This window comes from Micropterus salmoides, unplaced genomic scaffold, assembly GCF_014851395.1.
Source record: "Micropterus salmoides isolate LMB-PRFRI ecotype aquatic unplaced genomic scaffold, ASM1485139v1 Ms_hic_scaffold_5, whole genome shotgun sequence".
NCBI lineage: Eukaryota > Metazoa > Chordata > Actinopteri > Centrarchiformes > Centrarchidae > Micropterus > Micropterus salmoides.
Window position 1 is genome coordinate 6,268,856 of NW_024044237.1, and position 21,123 is coordinate 6,289,978.

General features: G+C 42.2%; 1 protein-coding gene across 2 annotated transcripts in view; it reads right to left on the reverse strand.

The window, feature by feature from the left end:
• LOC119888786 (storkhead-box protein 2-like) overlaps window positions 1–21,123 on the reverse strand; it is an 87,865-nt gene that overhangs the window by 51,825 nt on the left and 14,917 nt on the right. Inside the window, exon 1 of one of the 2 annotated variants that reach the window (XM_038699514.1) lies at window positions 6,003–7,802. The exons of the other annotated variant lie outside the window; for it this stretch is intronic. Coding sequence (XP_038555442.1) covers window positions 6,003–6,198 — 196 coding nt within the window. The 5' untranslated portion in view covers window positions 6,199–7,802. Of the gene's footprint in view, window positions 1–6,002; window positions 7,803–21,123 lie in introns of those variants that run through there. 2 annotated transcript variants of the gene reach the window in all.

Genomic DNA, 21,123 nt, shown 5'->3' on the forward strand with positions numbered 1-21,123 from the left:
ACTTTTGTGATGCAAATGAAAACTGTTGTTTGATAGCTTTAGCTCGAAGATGGGCATAATCACAGAGAGAAGTAACTTGTTCCCTTGTCAATGTTGAATTTCATGTAACCTTATTCTCCAGAGCTGTAAGTTATTTTGGCTTTGCTAACATTACGTGAACAGAAATGTGTCGGTTATGTTCGTGAGACACTTGCACTAGATCTATAATACTGAAACCCACAAATTAAAGCAAATATCGCGGAAACTTGAGAGGAATTGGCGTTCCACCAAACTGGAAAATTCTCGTTTAATTTGGCAAGATAGTCTTAAAACTTATAGGAAGGCCCTCCGTAATGCCGGAGCAGCGTACTACTCGTCATTAATAGAGGAAAATAGGAACAACCCCAGGTTTCTTTTCAGCACTGTAGCCAGGCTGACAGAGAGTCACAGCTCTATTGAGCCAAGTATTCCCATAGCTCTCAGTAGTTACGACTTCATGAGCTTCTTTAATGATAAAATTCTAGCTATTAGAGACAAAATTCACCAAGACCTGCCCTCAACTGGCACCAACTTATCTCTTAACTCAGGAACCTTAGAAACAGTTGTAGAACCAGATATATGTTTAGACTGTTTTGCTTCCCTCAATCTTTACCAACTAACTTCAATAATTTCTTCATCTAAACCATCAACCTGCCTCTTAGACCCCATCCCGACTAGGTTGCTTAAAGATGTTTTACCCTTAGTCAGCACCTCTATACTAGATATGATCAATCTATCTTTATTAACAGGCTATGTACCACAGTACTTTAAAGTTGCTGTAATTAAACCTCTTCTGAAAAAGCCCAAACTTGATCCGGATGTTTTAGCCAACTATAGACCTATATCTAACCTTCCATTTCTCTCTAAGGTTCTGGAGAAAGCAGTTGCTAAACAGCTGTGTGACTTTCTACAAAGCAATAGTTTATTTGAGGATTTTCAGTCAGGATTTAGAGCTCATCATAGCACAGAGACAGCACTGGTGAAAATTACTAATGACCTCCTTATTGCATCAGACAAAGGACTTGTCTCTGTACTGGTTTTATTAGATCTTAGTGCTGCACCATTGACCATCAGATCCTATTGCAGAGACTGGAACATTTCATTGGCATTAAAGGAACCGCTCTAAGCTGGTTTAAGTCCTATTTATCAGATCGATTTTAGTTTGTACATGTTAACGATGAGTCCTCCATGCATGCCAAAGTTAGTCATGGAGTTCCTCAAGGATCTGTCCTCGGACCAATCCTCTTTACTTTATATATGCTTCCTTTAGGCAATATTATCAGGAAATATTATATATATATATATTATTGTTCTAGGGCCCAAGCACCTCCGTGATGCATTATCTAAAGATATAGTTTCCCTGGATGGCATCGCCCTGGCCTCCAGCACCACTGTGAGGAATCTTGGAGTTATCTTTGATCAGGACATGTCGTTTAAGTCTCACATTAAGCAAATTTCAAGGACCGCCTTTTTTCACCTACGTAATATTGCAAAAATCAGGAACATCCTGTCTAAAAATGATGCAGAAAAACTAGTCCATGCATTTGTTACTTCTAGGCTGGATTACTGCAATTCTTTATTATCAGGCTGCTCGAAAAAGTCCGTTAAGACTCTTCAGCTGATCCAGAATGCTGCAGCACGTGTTCTGACAGGAACCAGGAAGAGAGATCATATTTCTCCTGTCTTAGCTTCTTTGCATTGGCTTCCAGTAAAATCCAGAATAGAATTTAAAATCATTCTTCTTACCTACAAAGCTCTTAATGGTCAGGCACCATCTTATCTTAAAGAGCTCATAGTACCTTACTACCCCACCAGAGCACTGCGCTCCCAGAATGCGGGGTTACTTGTGGTTCCTAGAGTCTCCAAAAGTAGACTAGGAGCCAGAGCCTTCAGCTATCAAGCTCCTCTCCTGTGGAACCAGGTTCCAGTTTGGGTTCAGGAGGCAGACACCATCTCCACATTTAAGAGTAGGCTTAAAACTTTCCTCTTTGATAAAGCTTATAGTTAGGGCTGGCTCAGGTGAGTCCTGAACCATCCCTTAGTTATGCTGCTATAGGCCTAGACTGCCGGGGGATTTCCTATGATGCACTGAGCTCCTCTCTCCCTCTGTATGCAACCTCATCCCATTATTGCATGTTACTAACACAACTTCTCCCCTTTCTGGTAGTCTTGTGCTTTCTCGTCCCTCTCCTCTCTCCTCCTATCACTTCCTGCAGGTTTTCTGGCTCTGGAGCTGTGGAGTCTGGATCTGTGGCTGCGGGTCACCTGCTGCCCCCGTGTTCCTGCTCGACACCCTCTGCTGCAACGACTATTGTTACTAGTCCTATTGTTATTATTGTTATTATAATCATAAAAATTACGATTATTATCATTAACACTACTATAAATATCTGTACCATTTTTCATTCATCACCTTTACTGTCTGTACCTCTGTGTGTGTATATTGTGTAGGCTGCCTCCCTCCCCTCTCTCTCTCCTTCCATCCCTCTCTTTTTCTCTCTGTTCCTCTCCTGCCCTCTCTCTCACTCTCTCTCTCTCTCTCTCTCTCACCCCAACCGGTCGAGGCAGATGGCCGCCCACCCTGAGCCATGGTTCTGCTCGAGGTTTCTGCCTCTTAAAAGGAAGTTTTTCCTTGCCTCTGTCGCCTAGTGCTGCTCTTGGTAGGAACTGTTGGGCTTCTGTAAATAGCATCACAGAGTACGGTCTAGACCTGCTCTTTTATGAAAAGCGCTGTGAGATAACTGTTGTTGTGATTTGGCGCTATATAAATAAAATTGAATTGAATTGAAAATTGAATAGATGTAATAGCTGCTGAGATGTTTTTTATTTACTTTGATATGTTAGTCCAGATAAGCCAACCCTCCAAGATGTAACAAAATGCATGATTACATTACAGTAAAATGTATTACAGGAGTATGCCACATCATGTAGCACTTCCTTTCTTGGTGTTGCTGTTGTTTGATGAACAATTAACAATAATATTCACAATAACATCTGGCTTTACTAATAATTTAGTAAATATAATTTCCTAATATATCTATCTAAAGAAACCTAATTTCTTGACTGGCAACTCTGCAGTCTCAGAGATTACACCTTTTGTCCTGTGTCGGGGCACTGTAGCTATCCTACACGCTTGGAAAGGGGAGGGGCTGTGAGTGAAGAGTTTATTGCAATCCCTTGCAATTTGAAACCCTCACCACTAGAAGTCACTAAAACTTACACACTTAACCTTTAAATGGTGAAATTGCTAGGACAATGTATCAGTGGAGGGCAAGCATCCCTTGCACTCATGCTTGGGCACTGCTGTCAGGTTCCTTGGTACACATATAAGTGAAGACTTCTCTTGGACTACCAACCCCACCGCAGCAGTCAAGAAGGCACAGCAGAGACTTTACTTCCTCCTGGTCGGCAGGAAAAACAACCTAAAGGAGAAACTGCTGCTGTCCTTCTACTGCTGCTCCATCGAGAGTGTACTGTATCCCTGGGTGGCATGCCAGCTGCTCAGCATCGTACAAGAGAGCCCTTCAGAGGGTCATAATACTACACAGAAGGTCACTGGCTGCTCACTACTCGCACTCTTTGGAGGACTTATTCAGCTCTTGCTGCCTCAGTAGAGCAGCCAACATACTAAAAGATCCATCCCACCCTGGACATCATCTGTTTGACCTGCTGCCATCTGGTAGACGCTTCAGGTCAATCAAATCACCAACAAACAGACTTACGAACAGCTTCTACCCCAGTCATACAAGAACTGGACAATGACTGTTTGGGTACTGTGTGACTATCAGCACTATAATACCTGCAGTTACATTCATGGAACGGGACACTGCAACTGGGTCATTTACACACTTTACATTTTTTATTGTATATTTAGAACCTTGATTTCTTTTCAGCTCAAACTTTTTATTAGGGGTAGGGAAAATATATTAGATGCATCAAGACACGGACTTTGAATATTCTCAAAAATCGATTTTCTTAATGGTAACTGCTAACGTAATGTTGACGGAACACAAAAGGCAGAACTCAGAAGTGCGGAAGGGCAGCAACCGCAGAGGCTGTGGTCTGCACATAACAGAGACCAGTGTTCCCCTATATTCAATCAACACCACCGCTGCTGATTGAATGAGTGCCACTGAAAAAAAAAATCACACCATCATCAATATTAATGCACAACTCATGCAAGCACAGTAACACTGAACGCTTGGATAGCAAAGGACATGTACGAGACAGGTGCTGTTATCAGAGCAGTGTAAGTTAGGTCTTTTAAGGAACAGTGTGTAATGTGTGTGTAGCGAGTGTGTGGTGAGCAAAACAGACAGAGCGAGTGGCAGAAAATGATGGTGAAAGCTTGTGGAGCAGAGGAAAGGATGGTGACCACAGAGGGGCTGAGGTTAGGAATGCAAACTAATCCTTTTAAGCTAATGAGGAAATGTTTCTTTTGGATTTTAATGTGCAAATCAAATTCTTGGTAGTTATCCAGAAATCCTGTATGGAAAAAATATGCATCAAGATGCATCAAGCAGCGTTCTAAAACTGCATCATAGTTCTCTGAATTGTAATCAAATTATAAGGTGCCTGGATTCCCACCCCTACTTATTTTATACTTTGTTGTCATCATTTGTTTTATTTGTTATGCGGGAATGCACCATCGGGACTGCACTCAATTTCGTTGTAATCTGAATCTGTTGTACTGTTCACAAACTGCTAAGCTAGGCTCTGGTGTGACCACATCCACCACACCTCGACACTCAACCACCACTGTTTCATTGAAACTGTAATTAATTAATTTAGTTTTTATTCACGGATAGAAATTGGAATACATTTAATAATAGTAGTTTGTTTTCAGAGGCTATGTATTCATTTTTAATCTTGCTTTTGTAGTGAAAAAAGGTAGTCTGTTTTTGTTGTTGTCTTTCTTTACCAAACTCTACCGGGATTCTTTACTGAGCTCTACTGTTTCTCATAAATGAGTTAATGTTTGAGTGTGTGATTGTCAATGTATCTGTGCGTAATGGTGTGAGTGACAAAATAACATTACACCGATTTGCTAATCAAAAAAACTTGATAGAGATCTCCCTACATGTTAGTTCCAATTTCTGTGAACTTCATGCAGGTCCCAATGCTCCATGAGCCACTCAATGTACAACACGTAAGAACATAGAACTAGCCATCATTAGCTAATGCTAAGATACACACACTCATGTATCACAATTGCAGCCTGCTCATTGTTTCCACTAAACAGCAAATGTAAAGAAACTCCACACACCACCTGCATTCCTGCCAAGTTACCAGAATATGTAATGAATTGGCACAAATGATGGTGGTTGGTGTTGCCATGGATACTGAATGGTATCCATAGCAACAACCATCATCAGGTCCGCTAGCTAAGTAGGTGGCTGTGAACACGGAAGTAGGGCACTTCGGAGCTATCGTTACAATTGTTTTAATCTATGTTACTAATGCAGATCCTTGGTAGTCATTTTTGACATCAAAAGCAAGTTAAAAGGAGCAATCCAATATTTCACAGAACTGCAGTTTGACACACGAGGGCCTAATCAATAATGTAATCACGTTGCATTATGACTATGGGTATCCATGGCTTTTCAAATTTGACTTATATTAGGTATCAAAGTCTCAAAGTATTTCAGACACTGCTGCACAATTTTTGACCATTTTCTAAATATCTCTCTCTTCCCAACTTTATAGAAGTATAAGTGCCCTTTATTAGTTTCACATACTGCACTGAAACTTTTTTGTATTGAAATTATATTGATGCATTTATATAAATATTTATATAAATTATTGAATATATATAATAAAAGTTACAGTTAAAGTGACCTTTCTAATACAACATAAACTTGTGAAAGCAATGCCATTTTGCAGCCAGAATGTCAGAGCTCCTAAAGAGCACATACAGCTTCCCACCCATTCTCAACCTGTGGTAAACCCTGTAGTGTGCTTCCATCTGTGCGGTTGTACAATACCTGTGTGTATGTAAGCAGGCGGACTCTGGCACAGATACTGTGGAGGGTAGCGGATCCTCTTGCTGTGTTTGTGGATTCTGTAGTCCTTCTCGCTGCGAGAGCGCCGACTCCCAGAGACCGCTGGTGGCAACGGGCACTCTACTAGGTCAGAGCTGGGCCAAGCCCGCCTCAGCGTGCTGCTGCTTGTTTTCTTCATCTTCACCCCGTTGGGTGTCAGAGAGCAGACAGATTGTAAATCTATCTACAACAAGACTGAGTCAAAATAGTTTTTCCACAAGCAAATTTCTAAATATTTGGGGTGAAATGGTTGACCCAAGGCTGCAAGTTGCCAGTAACTCACGTAATTTCCATTCTGGAGCGTTAGTGGTAAAAAATGAATGAAGGAAAATCAAACCACCACCATGTTGTGAAATAAAGAATTCCAGACCCGGGTTGGCCAGACTTTCTCATGGTAATGTCACTGTTGAAATGACAGACAAAAAGTCCACAGAATCTATTCAGGAGAGCATACTGAGCAGCAAGTGTTAGGGGTGTTCCCTTCAACTCTGCATACGCACCTCTCCTTCCTTCTGCTGTCTTCCTTCCTTCTGAGGTCGCACCAAATCCACAATGAAACGACTAGTCATCTGTCAGCTAATGCTTCTGCTGTGATGTCTGAACTCATTTACTCTCTCTCTCACACTCAGACACACACACACTCATAGATCCAACTTGCACAACAAGCTTAGCAGTGATACCCTGGGGTGTATACACCGCTCTGGTGGCTAGCTGTTAGCCTAGCCTGACGCCTTTGCTCGCAGTCAGATTCGTCTGGTCTTTGAGTCGGTCAAAGGGGGTCGCTGGGTAGGGAGAGCGTTAAAAAGACAAGCCTGTCAGATAGACAAAAGCCTGTGCAGCGAAGGTAGGGAAGAAAGGAAAGAGGGAATGAGGGAGGGTGCCTTAATACAAAAGAGAGCGAGAGGAAAGAGACTGCTCAGCCAGCAGAGGGAGGATAGAGAATGACACAATCTCCATGGGAAAAGCAGACACAGTCCTCCCTTCTGCCTCCATCCATCCATGATCATTCCTCCAGGACCCCGTTCACAAACACCAATTGTTGATCCTCTGGGAAAACAGTGTGTGTGTGTGAGAGAGACAGTATACCACGGCTGAGCAAAGGGATGATGAAAGACGCGTAAAAGAGAGAAATCCACAAAAAGCAACATTTAGTAAGGAGAAAGGGTTAATCCAGAGCAGAGCGAGTGCTGCCTCTGCCTCCTTTGTCTTCTCTTTCGTCCGCTCGCCTCTCACTTTCTGCCTGCTGCTTGCCTGTCTGCACCCTCTGTCGCTCACAGTGTTGTTGAGGGAGAGGGAGGAATCGGGTCAGTCAACGCCTCAAACCCCCACCCCCTCCCAGCTGTATGCTGCTTAGTGAGCCCGTTTGTGTTTCTGAAAGAAACTGTTAGGGGAATTGTTAAGCCTTGTGTGTGTGCATGCGTCTTTGTGTTCAGTTCAAGTTTAGTTGGATAGAAGCTAAGTCTACAAATAAGCCAATCAGCACAGGGCTCTAAGGTTGAGTATTTAGTCAGCAGCACACGGACCAAATGCTGCAACACACAGGCAATAGACAAGTGTTTATAGTTAGCAACACGCTGTCGCTGGGTGTCAACACCACTAACACACTGCAAAGTGCAGTAAGCTGTCAGCTCAACATCACCAAAAAACAAGCAGCCTTTCTTTAGTAATATTACCTCCATACACACAGCAACATGAGCTCAGCTACAAAAACACATGAACAAATACCTATTTAACAAACAGATGTCAGCCTGTCCATGCTGTAGGTGTGGAGATAACAACAGGAGGTATACAATTTACGATTAATCCATTCATTGTCCAACATTCTGTCCTCATTGGCTCCTGACATGTGCAGTACTAATATCAAATATTGATCGCAATTACGATTTTAGCTTCACCCAATTAAATGAACATGATCGACAGTGATATCGCCGTTTAAAATGCGTGCTCCGTTCATGGAAACCTCTGCTGCATATCAAATCGAGCGCTTCCTAAATCCAAGGGGGGCAACTTGGCTGGGCGCGCACCCTCCTGCTGTTACAGTCCAGAGAAAACAGCAAAGTCTGCTGCGGCGTGGCTGCCAGAGCTGGTCGCGGCCATCCATCCACCCACCCATCGTCAACCGCTTATCCTGCGTACAGGGTCACGGGGGGGCTGGAGCCAATCCCAGCTGACATCGGGCGCAAGGAGGGGTCACACCCTGGACAGGTCACCAGTCCATCGCAGGGCCACACATAGACAAACAACCACTCACGCTCACACCTAAGGACAATTTAGGGTAACCAATCAACCTAGCCTGCATGTCTTTGGATGGTGGGAAGAAGCCGGAGCACCCGGAGAGAACCCACGCAGACACGGGGAGAACATGCAAACTCCACACAGAAAGGCCGGGGTAACCAGGGTTTGAACCTTCTTGCTGTGAGGCGACAGTGCTAACCACCACACCACCGCCCCTGGTCAGTGCGTCCCAGAAGTGTGCCAGATACAGCTCTCGGCTCCGCTCTGCGAAGAATAGACAAGTCTATTTTTGACGGAAGCCGTGTCAAGCTGAGTACATCGAACTGGGCAAACACAGAAGATAGAGAATCCAGTCAATTTTTAAAATAAAACACCCTGTGCATACTCCCGATCATAAATCAACAAAAAACACAGTTAAAACAGACAAAAAAGGACCATTTATCTACATAACCTACTTAATCATAGAAGAAGCACAAAAAGCAAGCACTGATTACCAAATCAACAAAACCTAAACATGTCAGCAAAATCAGGCAGGCCAAACGCTCTGATTCTGAAATGCTCCCTATGGGAGATTCAGCCTTGCAGACAACCGACCGGTCTTATTTTGATGCAAAGATTTGTACATTAGTAGAAATGCAGCACATCATGGATGTAAAAACAGTTGACTGTTTATTTAAATTTTAAAGAGCAATAGGAATATGTTGTCCCTAAATTCAATGAATAATTGTGATAAATAATCGTGATCTCAATATAGATCAAAATAATAGTGATTATAATTTTGGCCATAATCGTGCAGCCCTAATGTGCAGTAGTGACGTTAACCCTATTAGGGCTATACTAATGATTACTTTCATTATTATATCCTTTGTTTAATGAAGGATGAATAGATATAGTTATACATATACACATGTACTTGATTATTATGTAAAGATAGATTCTTATAGAGTATAGCTATAGAGCCTTATAAGTCTCATAGCTTTAAATATGTTTGAATATTAAGAAGCATTCTGTTACGGAACAGGAGGGTGATGCAAAAGACACTTCACACTCCTGAAGGCATGTTGGGACTCAGGATATGCCACACCTGTGAGGTTGATGGATTATCTCATTAAAGGAGAAGTGCTCACTGACACAGATTTTGACAGATTTGTGAACGATATTTGAGAGAAAAAGGCCTTTTGTGTACATAGAGAAAGTCTTAGATCTTTCAGTTCAGCTCATGATGAATGGGGGCAAAAAAGGGTTGCGTTTATAATTTTGTTCAGTGTATATGTTCAACTACAAGAGGGAGAAACAAATCAATAGATAGAACAATAGAACGACAGATGACAGATGAATAGATGATAGATAAACAGATGGATGGATGGATACTTTCCATGTGGAAAATTTGACTTGGGCTCTACAGAGCTATACCCATCCAAATGTATAGACACATAACATCAGCAACATACAAAATAATTTTAGGCCACTGTTTAAAATTCAAACTGATACAGGCACAAAGGAATTCTTAAACCAATTTAATTTACACAGCTGAGCACTGTTTCACCTGCCTGGTGGTAACAGATGTTATGACCTAGTTCGCTATATTAAGGGTAGAAACATAAATGCTGATATATTTACTGAAAGAAAATTTCTTAATAGAAGGAACTTGGACACAAATCAAAAAAGCTACGAAGGAAAAGGGCTAGTGGATGCTGTTCAAATCACACTACTGTCATGGCCAAAAATATGGGCACCCCTGCATGTCACATAATGCACTGCTTCTCCCAGAAAATTGTCACAATTACAAATGCTTTGGTATTCTCATGTTTATCACACCAGAATTTAGGGAACACTAAAATCACACATCAGACCTCAATGAACAAAATAGTTAAAAATCTTTACTGTACATTAGCAAAGTAACAATGGTAAACAGAAACCAAAATCACCAACCAACTGAGGGCTGGATTCAAAATTCCCCCCAAAATAAAAAAAATTAAATCACAGGCTGATCCAACTAGCATGACTTTCATCAGAGTAACTCAATGTGACTGAGTAGTACTCCCGACAACATATGGGCATGCTCCTGATCAGAGGACAGATCAATTTTTGATATTGTGGTTTATGAATTAGGAGGACATTTTCCATTGTTTACTGACCTTCTCCTCCTTGATTCTGCATCTCTGTGGCGCTGATAGGTTGCCATTAAGTAGACCAGTGGTTCACAACCTGGGGTCCGCGCCAGAGATGTCAGGGGGTGCCCAAAGCTATATCTGTTTTGAGGTTGTCAAAAAAACTTTGGTTTGCACATTTTTTTAAAATCGTGATAACACACTAGATAATTTATACAAAAGTCTGTTTACATTTTTTCCTCACTGAAAATAGGCAGACTACTTAGTAGTAGGGCTGTAATGGTTTTGAAACAGAGACCACAATCACAACACAAAAGTCCACAATCTGGTCGCGGATCTGAGAGACAGAACCGCGACATACCCGCTCATTGGACTGTTGAGCTCTCATTAAGACAGTGCAACTGTGGCGGCCGGTGGAGGGTGGGCTCGATAGCGGTGTATATAGTAGGCTATTTGTATTAACAGTAGGTTATTGCATGTCATTGTCCACCTTGAATCTGCTCCTCCGCTCTTCTCCCCACACTCACACACACCTCGCCTGCACCTCTGGTCTCTCACGGAAAACACGCCGCCTTGCTCCGCCTTGCTCCACCTCTTTCTGTCTCTCTCTCCCTGTGTGTGTCTCAGCTGACTTTCTCCATCAGCAGTACGTTTCATAAAGTCGGCGTGTTTAATAAACTCACCCGTGATTGAGTTTTCCAGTGCGCCGCATGTGGATCGAAAATGAAACTTAACGTTAGTGAGTGACATCTGCAGTGGCGCGTTCACTGTCGCTCCCTAATGTAACATTTCCTGCGTGTCTGTTGACGTAATACCAGATGACCTCTCCCTCACCGTTTCTCTGCAAAATGCTTAAGTGGGTTGGCAAATATACTTTGGCAGGTGCAACTATACCTGTCCGGCCCGCCCAAGTAAAGTATATGTTGAAAACACTTAAGTTAGTGCAAGCTGTAGGCCTATATTTTGTAATGTAATAGGCAAAACACCAGGAGACTGTTGGTGAAGCTGGCACTGATTTACACAGAGCCATGGAGGTGTCATTTGACTTCTTGACTTGATTTGTTCGCTATTAGTAAGTAATGCTGTTGGGAGGGCTCAGCTTTTCTTAGATAAAAGTGGGGGGGCGCCAAGGAAAAAAGGCTGGGAACCACTGTTGTAGACCACAGGGAGGGCCTGTGGATGAGCTAGTTGGCGGAGAGCAAACAGTTTTCTGACCGCAACGCTTCACATTAGTAATGTTGTGTGTTGGTCTTTTTTTTCCAGTGTTGGAAAGTCAACCGGAGTATAGATAAATAAATAATTTTTCAGTTAAAATGAACAGACTATCTCTGTGGGTGCTTTTGAAGTGTGTGTGTCGGCGTCTTCCCACCTGACTCCAGGTGGCTCCTTAGAAAATCTTGTCAGCCACTTCATAGTCAAAAAACTGGCTAAAGAACGGCATCTTGTAAAGGACTAACAAGCTGGATTGCTAGGCAAATGCTTATAGAAGCTTGCTGTTTGCTGGATCTTGATGGACGCGATTACGATGAGTCAATCCATTGGTCATGAGTAAACAAAGGAATTAATTGTGCTTGTGTATTAATGAATGGAGACAGGAGTGCCTACATGCCTTTTGAACCACAGGACAGTATTTCCAAAAAGGTCAAAAAAGGTCAACAACATCATCTAAAGCCTCTTCCGCTGCTAAAATAGCAGCTGCCTGGAGGCTCAAGCTGCAGCTTTAAAAGGAAAAACATGCTTTACAGCTGGAGGAAAATGATATTAAAATCAAAGATGGAAAAGGTGGAACTAGAAGCCCATATTGTGGAAGCAGATGCCAAAATTAAAGTACTCCTTAGTCAGGAGGAGACTGAGCCAGAGGAGGAGGACAATGTGTATCGGGAGGCTGAGCCCCATTAAGCCACATGGGAGCCATGAGGACACTATGAATATCTATCATGAGGAAGCAAGCAAGGCAGAAGTGGGTCCTTCGTTGCCTGAAATTTCTGCTTTGGAATTTATTGAAGTGGCTGCTATACCTAAGACTCCACTCCAGAGAGCAGGTGGACATCAATCAGCAGATATCTAGTTCCAAACACAGAACCAAAGATCCTGAAACCAGCAATGTGTTTAATGAAAACTTAAGTGCAGTGGTGCAAAGACAAAATGACATCGCAGAGCTTATGATCAGACAGCAGAATCTTTCCCTCCTGCCTAAAAGAGAAGTACCAATGTTTAATGGTGACTAGACTTGCGCGATCTTCTCTGTTTTCATATTGTCTAATCATGGATCACTGATTGGCGATCTGATTGCCAGGGAGTGGTGTTATGTAGCAGCATGCCTGTGAAATGCCAGCATGGTAGAAATAGGCTTATTAGCTTTAAGAGAAACCACCAGAAACATCCGTAAATGCACAGTACAGTGTTTCCCACAGAATTACAGTGTAACTCTGGCGCCGCGCACACATCACACAGCCATTAATGTCTAAACCACTGGCAACAGAGGTGAGGACACCCGTAAGTTAAAATGTCCAAATTGGGCCCAAATGTCAGTATTTTGTGTGGCCACCATTATTTTCCAGCACTGCCATAACCCTCTTGGGCATGGAGTTCACCAGAGCTTCAGAGGTTGGCTCTGGAGTCCTCTTCCACTCCTCCATGACGACATCACGGAGCTGGTGGATGTTAGAGACCTTGCGCTCCTCCACCTTCCGTTTGAGGATGACCCACAGATGCTCAATATGCCTGTTCTGAGTGGAACCTGTCCTGTTGAACCGCTGTATGGTCTTGGCCACCGTGCTGCAGCTCAGTTTCAGGGTCTTGGCAATCTTCTTTCAGACTAGGCCATCTTTATGTAGAGCAACAATTCTTTTTTCAGATCCTCAGAGAGTCCTTTGCCATGAGGTGCCATGTTGAACTTCCAGTGAGCAGTATGAGGGAGTGTGAGAGCGATAACTGAGACCTTGTAACACTAACGAGTCACATGACACTGGGGAGGGAAAGTGGCTCATTGGGCCCAATTTGGACATTTTCAGTTAGGGGTGTCCTCACTTTTGTTGCCAGCGGTTTAGACATTAATGGCAGCGTGATGTGCTATTTTGAGGGGACAAATTTACACTGTTACACAAGCTACACACACTTCTTTACATTGTAGCAAAGTGTCATTTCTTCAGTGTTGTCACATGAAAAGACAGAATCAAATATTTACAAAAATGTCAGGCGTGTACTGACTTTTGTGAGATACTGTACCCTTTCTAGCTAGGCTCCTTACATGGTTCTCCAACACGGACAGCATTGTGTTAAGAAAATAGATAGACTGAGTTAACTTGAATGCATTTGTTTTTCTACATTTATGAGAGAGAGAGGAAGCGAGTGAGCAGAGGTGCAGAGCGAATCTATGTGCAGCGAACAGCTCCACAATGAATTATGATTTTACTCATATTAAATAGTATATAGCAGGGCTATTCAATTGGGCCAGTTTTTAAAACTAGGACATGGAGATGGGCCGGACCTTTTCTCACGAGTTGGGATGGGTATCTGTAGAATTTTAATAATACACTCTTATTAATACACCTCATTGGTTCAGCTCTTTATCGATACTCTTATCAGTTCTTTTCAGTACTAAAGAAAATGCCTTTTAAAAATATATTCTTTTAAAATATAATCAAATAATTTATAACTAAATGTTTCTAGAGCAGCAACAGGATTTTCAACAGCAAAGTCACTAATATCTCACTGGAAACAAATTTGAGTAAAAGTAAAAATCTGACAACAACAGTAAAGTTTAGAAATAATGATGAACTCAGTCCCTTTCAGTCCTTCTTCCTGCTCCTGCTGCTGGTAGACAGGAGCTGGTTAGTCTCAGCCAGCAGCTCAGTTTTGACCCTATATGTGCCATATTTTATTGTACGTGGCAAACTAAGCTAAACAGTTACTAAAGACAGATATCTTTAGCCGAACTAGCACTGTGCTTGTGACAAAACACAGCAGCGGTGGATGGACTGAGCAGCCTATATTGCGTTCTACATGTTTATACTAAACAGGTGTACTAATAAAGTATTGTCTTTTTACTCGCAAAGGTTTTATTGCACCATGTACTTAGTTCGTACATAGTTGTCAGTCCAGGTTATTGGTTATCGGTACAGCGCATGTCAAACTCTCATCAGAGATGAGAAAGAAACAAAATAGCCTGGCTCTCTTGTTGGTTACTTCCGCTAGTTTACTTATATTGTCATATCAGATGTATGCTGGGCCGCCAATTGAATAGGGCTGGTATTATGACATATCATATATGACAAGGAAAGGATATTCAGAGGCCACATTGTACAAAAGACTCTAAACCTTATTTTTCATTGTGTTATATCCATTCTGTGTATTTCAGTTGAGAAAGTGAGAGAGCAATCAGGTCGGGTAAATGTGTGACGTCACTATTGCAGAACTATGGGTGAGAGGACCGCATCGTGCTCATTACATTGTGTGCAAGCTAGTTAGTGGGTCATGTTACTACCATAATGTGTTGTACTCCTAAGAGGTGTGCATTGATGACAGAAAAACCACACACATTTATGTCCTGAATACAATAACGCTGAACCATCCTTCCATCTCGACTCTCATTTCCTGTCCCAATACTCCAGAAGTACATCCTAGCCTTAAGTAATGTTCTGGCCGACACTCCAGGTGGAGAGCGGTGATAACTACAACTGGTGCTTTACAACCCCGAACCCTAGCTGTTCTCACTTACACACACAACTGTTAAAAAACATTTTGGTGATGAAATGAAGATTGGAAAAGCCATGCAAGATTTGGACTATATGGTTGAACTTGATGTTACATCTACTTTGAAATGTATTATTTCCAAGCTCCCGTACAAGCTCAGAGAAAGATGGCGGACTATAGCCTATGAGGCATTCCAGAGAACAAACACGAGCTAGATTTAAACATCTGAGTGAGTTCATGGAGACCCAGTCAAACATCTTATTACAGCCAGTGTTTGGAGACATTAAAGATGCAACTTTCACTCAAAGGCCAACTTTAAAAACACAGAACTACTGATCTGAGGGCACTTAAAAGGGGCAGTAGCTTTGACAACAGCCGAGGAACAAAGTACCAAACAGCAGCCAGCTTTGAAAGCATATCAGCAGACAAACCCCAACAATTACCTTGGCCTCATGGTGTTTCTGTCAAGGCAAACATGCTTTAGTGGAGGTATACACACAAAGCCAAGATTCCCATTTCAAAGGAAAACCTGGTAACCCAGTCTGATCTGAAAAGATGGTGTTTTTTTGACAACACTATTTTATAGACTACTCTGATAGTGCTCATCCTGTTCCTCTTCGCAGATACAGGTCCTGCTGCTCGGTTCATGCCCTTCAAACCCCTGTCTAGCTCTCCTCGTTAAGCGGCCCATCTCCTGGTATCTCCTCTGTGCTCTTGAGACTGTGCTGGGAGACACAGTAAACCTTCTTGTGACACCACATATGGATGTGCCATCCTGGAGTAGCTGGACTACCTGTGCAATCTGAAATGGCTGCTGGTAGTGCCTCATGCCATCAGTCGTCAAAACGCAGAACTAGCAAAAAATCAGTCAGGAAGGATAAGGAGAGCAATAGTCTGTGGCCACCACCTGAAAAACCATTTCCTTTTGGGGGGTTGTCTTGCTGTTTCCTCTCCAGTGCACCTGTTGTCACTTTTATTTGTACCAAAACAGGTCACACTGATATACAGCCGCTTATTCTTCCTAACTGCACAGATTGATATCCCTAGTTTAATTGACCTGATGTTATACTGTGATGATTAAGTGTTCCCTTATTTTTTGAGCAGTATTTACAACAGCAGCTGTGAACTCTCTACAGCCTCTTCCAGAACAATGGGTCACAACTAAACTTGATGAACTTACTTACTTCGGGGGACTGCCCAGGTATATTAATAGCCATGTGTATTTTGCAACCCATTTAAGCATTTTGCAGAGAAACATAGAGAGAGATGTTATCCAGTATTAAGCTATAACACGCGGACATGGTAAAGCAAGAGTGAACACACAAGTGTAGATGTCATTCTGTACCACGTTGGTTTCAACCATCTGAGCCCCCAAGCAGCACACCAGCTGCTTTGAAAACAAATTGCGTGTGTTAAAATCCAGAAAAAGACAAACATAGCCTACTGCTGATGGAGAAAATCAGCAGAGCAGACACATGGGGAGAGAGACAGGAAGAAGCGGTGTATGTGTGTGCGTGTGTGAGTGAGTGTGGGGAAAAGAGAAGTCCGTGGCAGGCACAAAGCAAGAAGATTAAAAATAGTTTTTTTTTAAATCTGTGGGAATGAGGGGCAATCAGGATGCTGTCCCAACACTGTTAGCTACAGTTAGCAGCAGTGCACCGGTGAGTTACTTTTGTGTTAAGAGAAAAGGCCCATGTTACAAGTCTTGCTACCCCAGCTTTAATATACATTATGTCAATAAATAGCATTCACACATAGTTTTATACTTTATTGGTCTGGTTGAAGACTGACACTGTTGTCCATTTGTACAGTGAAAGAGTTCTTCGTGGCTGTAATCCCCCTCCTGTCCATACTAGCTGTGAAGGGATCCCTTAGGCCTCAGCACACTATGTTAGCCAAATCAAATCTAAAGTCATCCTTTAAATCTAGTTTTATATAACAATCACCTCAGTATGTTCTGAGGTAACTGGCCAAATGCTGCAACACACACAACAACAGAAGCAACCTTAGCCAACCTAAATTAGCCTCACTCTAAACACCCAAAGCAACAGTGGCAAGTTTCAGAATAGACACACTTGCATCACCCAGTCTGGCAACAGATTAGAGTCCACTCTCCAACACAAGCATTTAAGAGCCTGCCGTAATATCAGTAACACATATCCAACACCATTAGCAAATGGTTAATCGTGAGAACATGAGCACGCTCTGTCAACTTAGTGCTATTTCCTCCCAAACATTTGAAAATTGTTCTTACACAAAAAACAGTAGATGGATGGATGGCTGGACAGACAATGTCTCAATCAAGTATTTCTGGCCTCGATATTGGGTACCTTGTTCAATAATCTTTTTCTATAAGCTTATTGTTTATAAGTAGGGATGGGGATCGTTAATTTTTATTGATATTGATACCCTTATTGAGACTGCTTAACGATCTGATTCTTTATCGATACCACTATCGATACTTTACTATTATTTAGTGATGGTTATTTGGTAAGACCAGACCCAACGGGCATGAGGTAGGAAAATATTCAATGTGCGATAATGTTATATATTGAGATGACATATCACTTGCGATAAATAAACATATGTGCACATATTAACTGCCTTAATTTAATATTTTAAATACAGCTAAATGTTGTTTCTAGAGCAGCAACATTAATGTTTACAACAGCAAAGTAACTCAATAACTTTATCTGACATCACAAGTAACATTAGTGAGTGACGTTTAGAAAGAATAACATGTCCCTCCTCCTCTCTCCTGGCTGCAGGTAACGTTACCAGGTAGAAGGAGGAGCGGCCGGTGTGTCTCAGCCAGCAGCTGAGTTTTTAAGACTACAGACCAGCCTGTGCTCCAGACAGAGCTTTCTATTTAGCTTGTTTTTAACATTTGGCTGATGCCAAGCTAGTGTTAGCTGTGCTTGTATAAAACATACAGGATGAGATACTGAGGACAGAGAGGATTAAATTAACCATTTCTACATGTTTAACATTACCTTACAGACAGGTGTATTGATAAACTATTGTCTTTTTACTTGCAAAGGTTTTATTGCATGTACTTACAGTAACGAGCGTAGCTAATGTCAACTAATGTTACAGTAGTTTGGAGCTAACTTAACCCTCACTTCCACCGCGACGGCGCGGCCTCTCGCTCTGCTGCCGCTGCATCGATAAGCTCGAACCTTATTGATTTTCGGCTTTTGAGAAATTTGGAACCAGGTCCTTTTGGAACCGGGTCTCAATCCCCATCCCTATTTATAAGCTTACATTATTGCGTTATATGAATGAAACTGGGAGGTTCTGAAATTGACGTGACATAATCAGATAAAAAGAAGCCACTGTCCTCTGACTGCACAGTAGTGTTACAGAGTGGAGGTTCTTCCCAAACCAACAACCTTAAGCTTGATTTATTCTTCTGCATTGAGTCTAAGCCATAGCCTACATGGGTTGCGACGCTCAATGGTCAGTGGCGAGCTGGAGATTTATTGCAATCTAGTGGGTAATCTGCATCATGTTTAAGGCAGAGGTGTGGACTCCAGTCAGACAATCACCGACGGTCTGAAGCGCGGCAGGCCACACTGCTATCTCTAGTCTCTGGCCCTGTACGCCCCAGCGACCCACTCCCTCTCCGGTACCTACAATGGGTTGTGTAGTAGGCCTACTACCAGCGCGCTGTGAACGGTTCGTGATCAGACCCTCTGGCTGGAGGGATTTTACGCATAAATCATGCACAGCTGGGGGCCTGACGCAGCGCCACGCAACTTTCTAAATTCCTCCATCTCACGGAGAAAAGAAAGGTCAGGTCGAAACAGTATAGAGAGGAGACTGACGCAGCTGTTGTGTGAAGCTGCTTCCACCAATTATAAAAACAAGTTAATTAAGATAAAACGATAATAGCGCTGGGTGCTGTTTCACAGCGACACTCATTTTGTTTTATAAAGCCAGCGCACCCCTTTCCTTCACAGCTAAGGCTCTTGTCCCTCTCTAAGAGGTGTGTTCAGTGTTGCTTTACCAGATCAGTTCGTGTAAAATATCCACTGTGTCTGCATCTTCTAACGTCATAGGACAGGATTTATAGTTTTTTTCACCGCTGGTTTCTGTCACTGCATCTCCTGACAAAACACCATTGTTTTATTTCAGCGTTCTATAACGTAACTTCGTCAACTCAAGTCACCTGCTCTGCTCCCCTCCGTGTACACACACACACACACACACACACACACACACACACACACAGCCACCTCAGTGAACCATAGTCACCCAAAGCTGAAACTGTGCTGCTACCTCTTGTACTGTAAAGTTAATAATGTTGGTTTATTGTTTCTTATTTCATGGGCTATATGAGATTTTGGTGTAATGCATATAATAGTTTTTAAAAAGAAAGTATTCCATTTTATTAGTGTTCATTAAGTTCATTAGTTTAATGTTTCCTAAGGCAATGAGTAATCCTGTTAAATAATTGTGATCTCAATATTGACCAAAATAATTAGCAGCCCATGAACATTTAATTTAAATCATGAAATTACAGAACATCTGTTGTGTGAAACTGTACCTCTGCCTTCTTTCTGTACAGGCTAATGCTTCATTCAATACATTTCTTTTATTTTTAACTTATAAAAACTTTTGAAATGGTTTTTAAATTTGGTGAAGAGCGCATTATTACTTGTTTAGGACTCGAAACTCAAAGTTTAAGTTTGTTGGTCAACAAGTCCAAGTCAAGTCAATCTTGACTTAAGACTTGACTTGGACTTGCCAGTCATGATCGGTCTGGACTTGGGACTCGACTTGGGACTTGAGTGCTAAGACTTGAGACTTGACTCGGACTTGTAAAATGATGACTTGGTCCCTCCTCTGGTTCAAGGTTCAATAAGAGGGTCCTTGAAACATTTTTCCATGTTAGAAAAAGTGACAGATACTAGGCGCTGGCCTGATGCCGATCACACAATCATGTTGCAGTGTGTAACAGGAAGGAGCAAGAGACATATTCAGCATTTTCTGTGACAGATAGCTTGAGTTATGCATCAGTCAAAAGCATCTGTTCTAAAAGTCAATGAGATGGTTCCTGAGGTTTATTGGCAGCGGTTTAGAAATGGTTGGAAGGAGGATTAATAGTTCTATGTTGAGTTATTCGCACAATTTGCTGAATAGAAATTCAATTGTACGTGTACAGATTTTGATGTGGAAACATTGTTTTGGGACGAGGGCTGAACGATGAATTGCATTTGCGATAATATCGAAATATGATAAATCGAGATTTTCTAAATCGCAAAGGCTGCCATTACAGTCTGGTCTGTGGCGATCTCTGTCCTGAGTCACAGCCAGTGCGCTGCTTACCAGCAGCACCGGCCGGCTGCGGAAGAAGAGGGGAACTCCGGTGTTGTCGGAGAATTACTTGGCTTGTCTTTCAGCCACTTGATTGTAATTGGCTGTGGTGATGTAAACACTAGTTCAAGACTTAGAGAAAATCAAAAGTGTGGCTACATTGCACCAGGCTTGATGCAACAGCGCGCAATGCAATATTTGCGACGTAAGATAATTGCTGTCAAGAGCGGCGACACAACAAACCTGGTATAGCACTTGACTGTGCACGGAATAAACTTAAGAGCAGAAAGTTGCGCCGTCTTTGCTGCAACAAGACAGAGCCCTACCTCCAGCTCTCTCTGTAGCTCAGACAATCCCTGCTACCTGCGTGTGCTAATCTATTCTTTCACCCATATTTTTGTCTTTGTAATTACTATTTTTATAATTAACATTAAATTACAACAGCTGTTTCGCATGTAGGTTTGCATCACTTCCTGTTTCACATTTCACGTGTTTTCTTGACAAAACGTGGTTTGGAGACATAGCCGCTGTCAGCTCGTGTAATGTGTGATCCCCTGTCTACTATCAGTAGTGTGAATGCCACAATGACTTCAAGACTTCCATCACAAGATGGCAAGTTGTGCACTGTGAACAGCACAGCCATCGGCCGATGCTGAAAGTCGTGTAGTCTGCACGAGCCTTTAAAAAAAGCCAGAGCTGGTTGT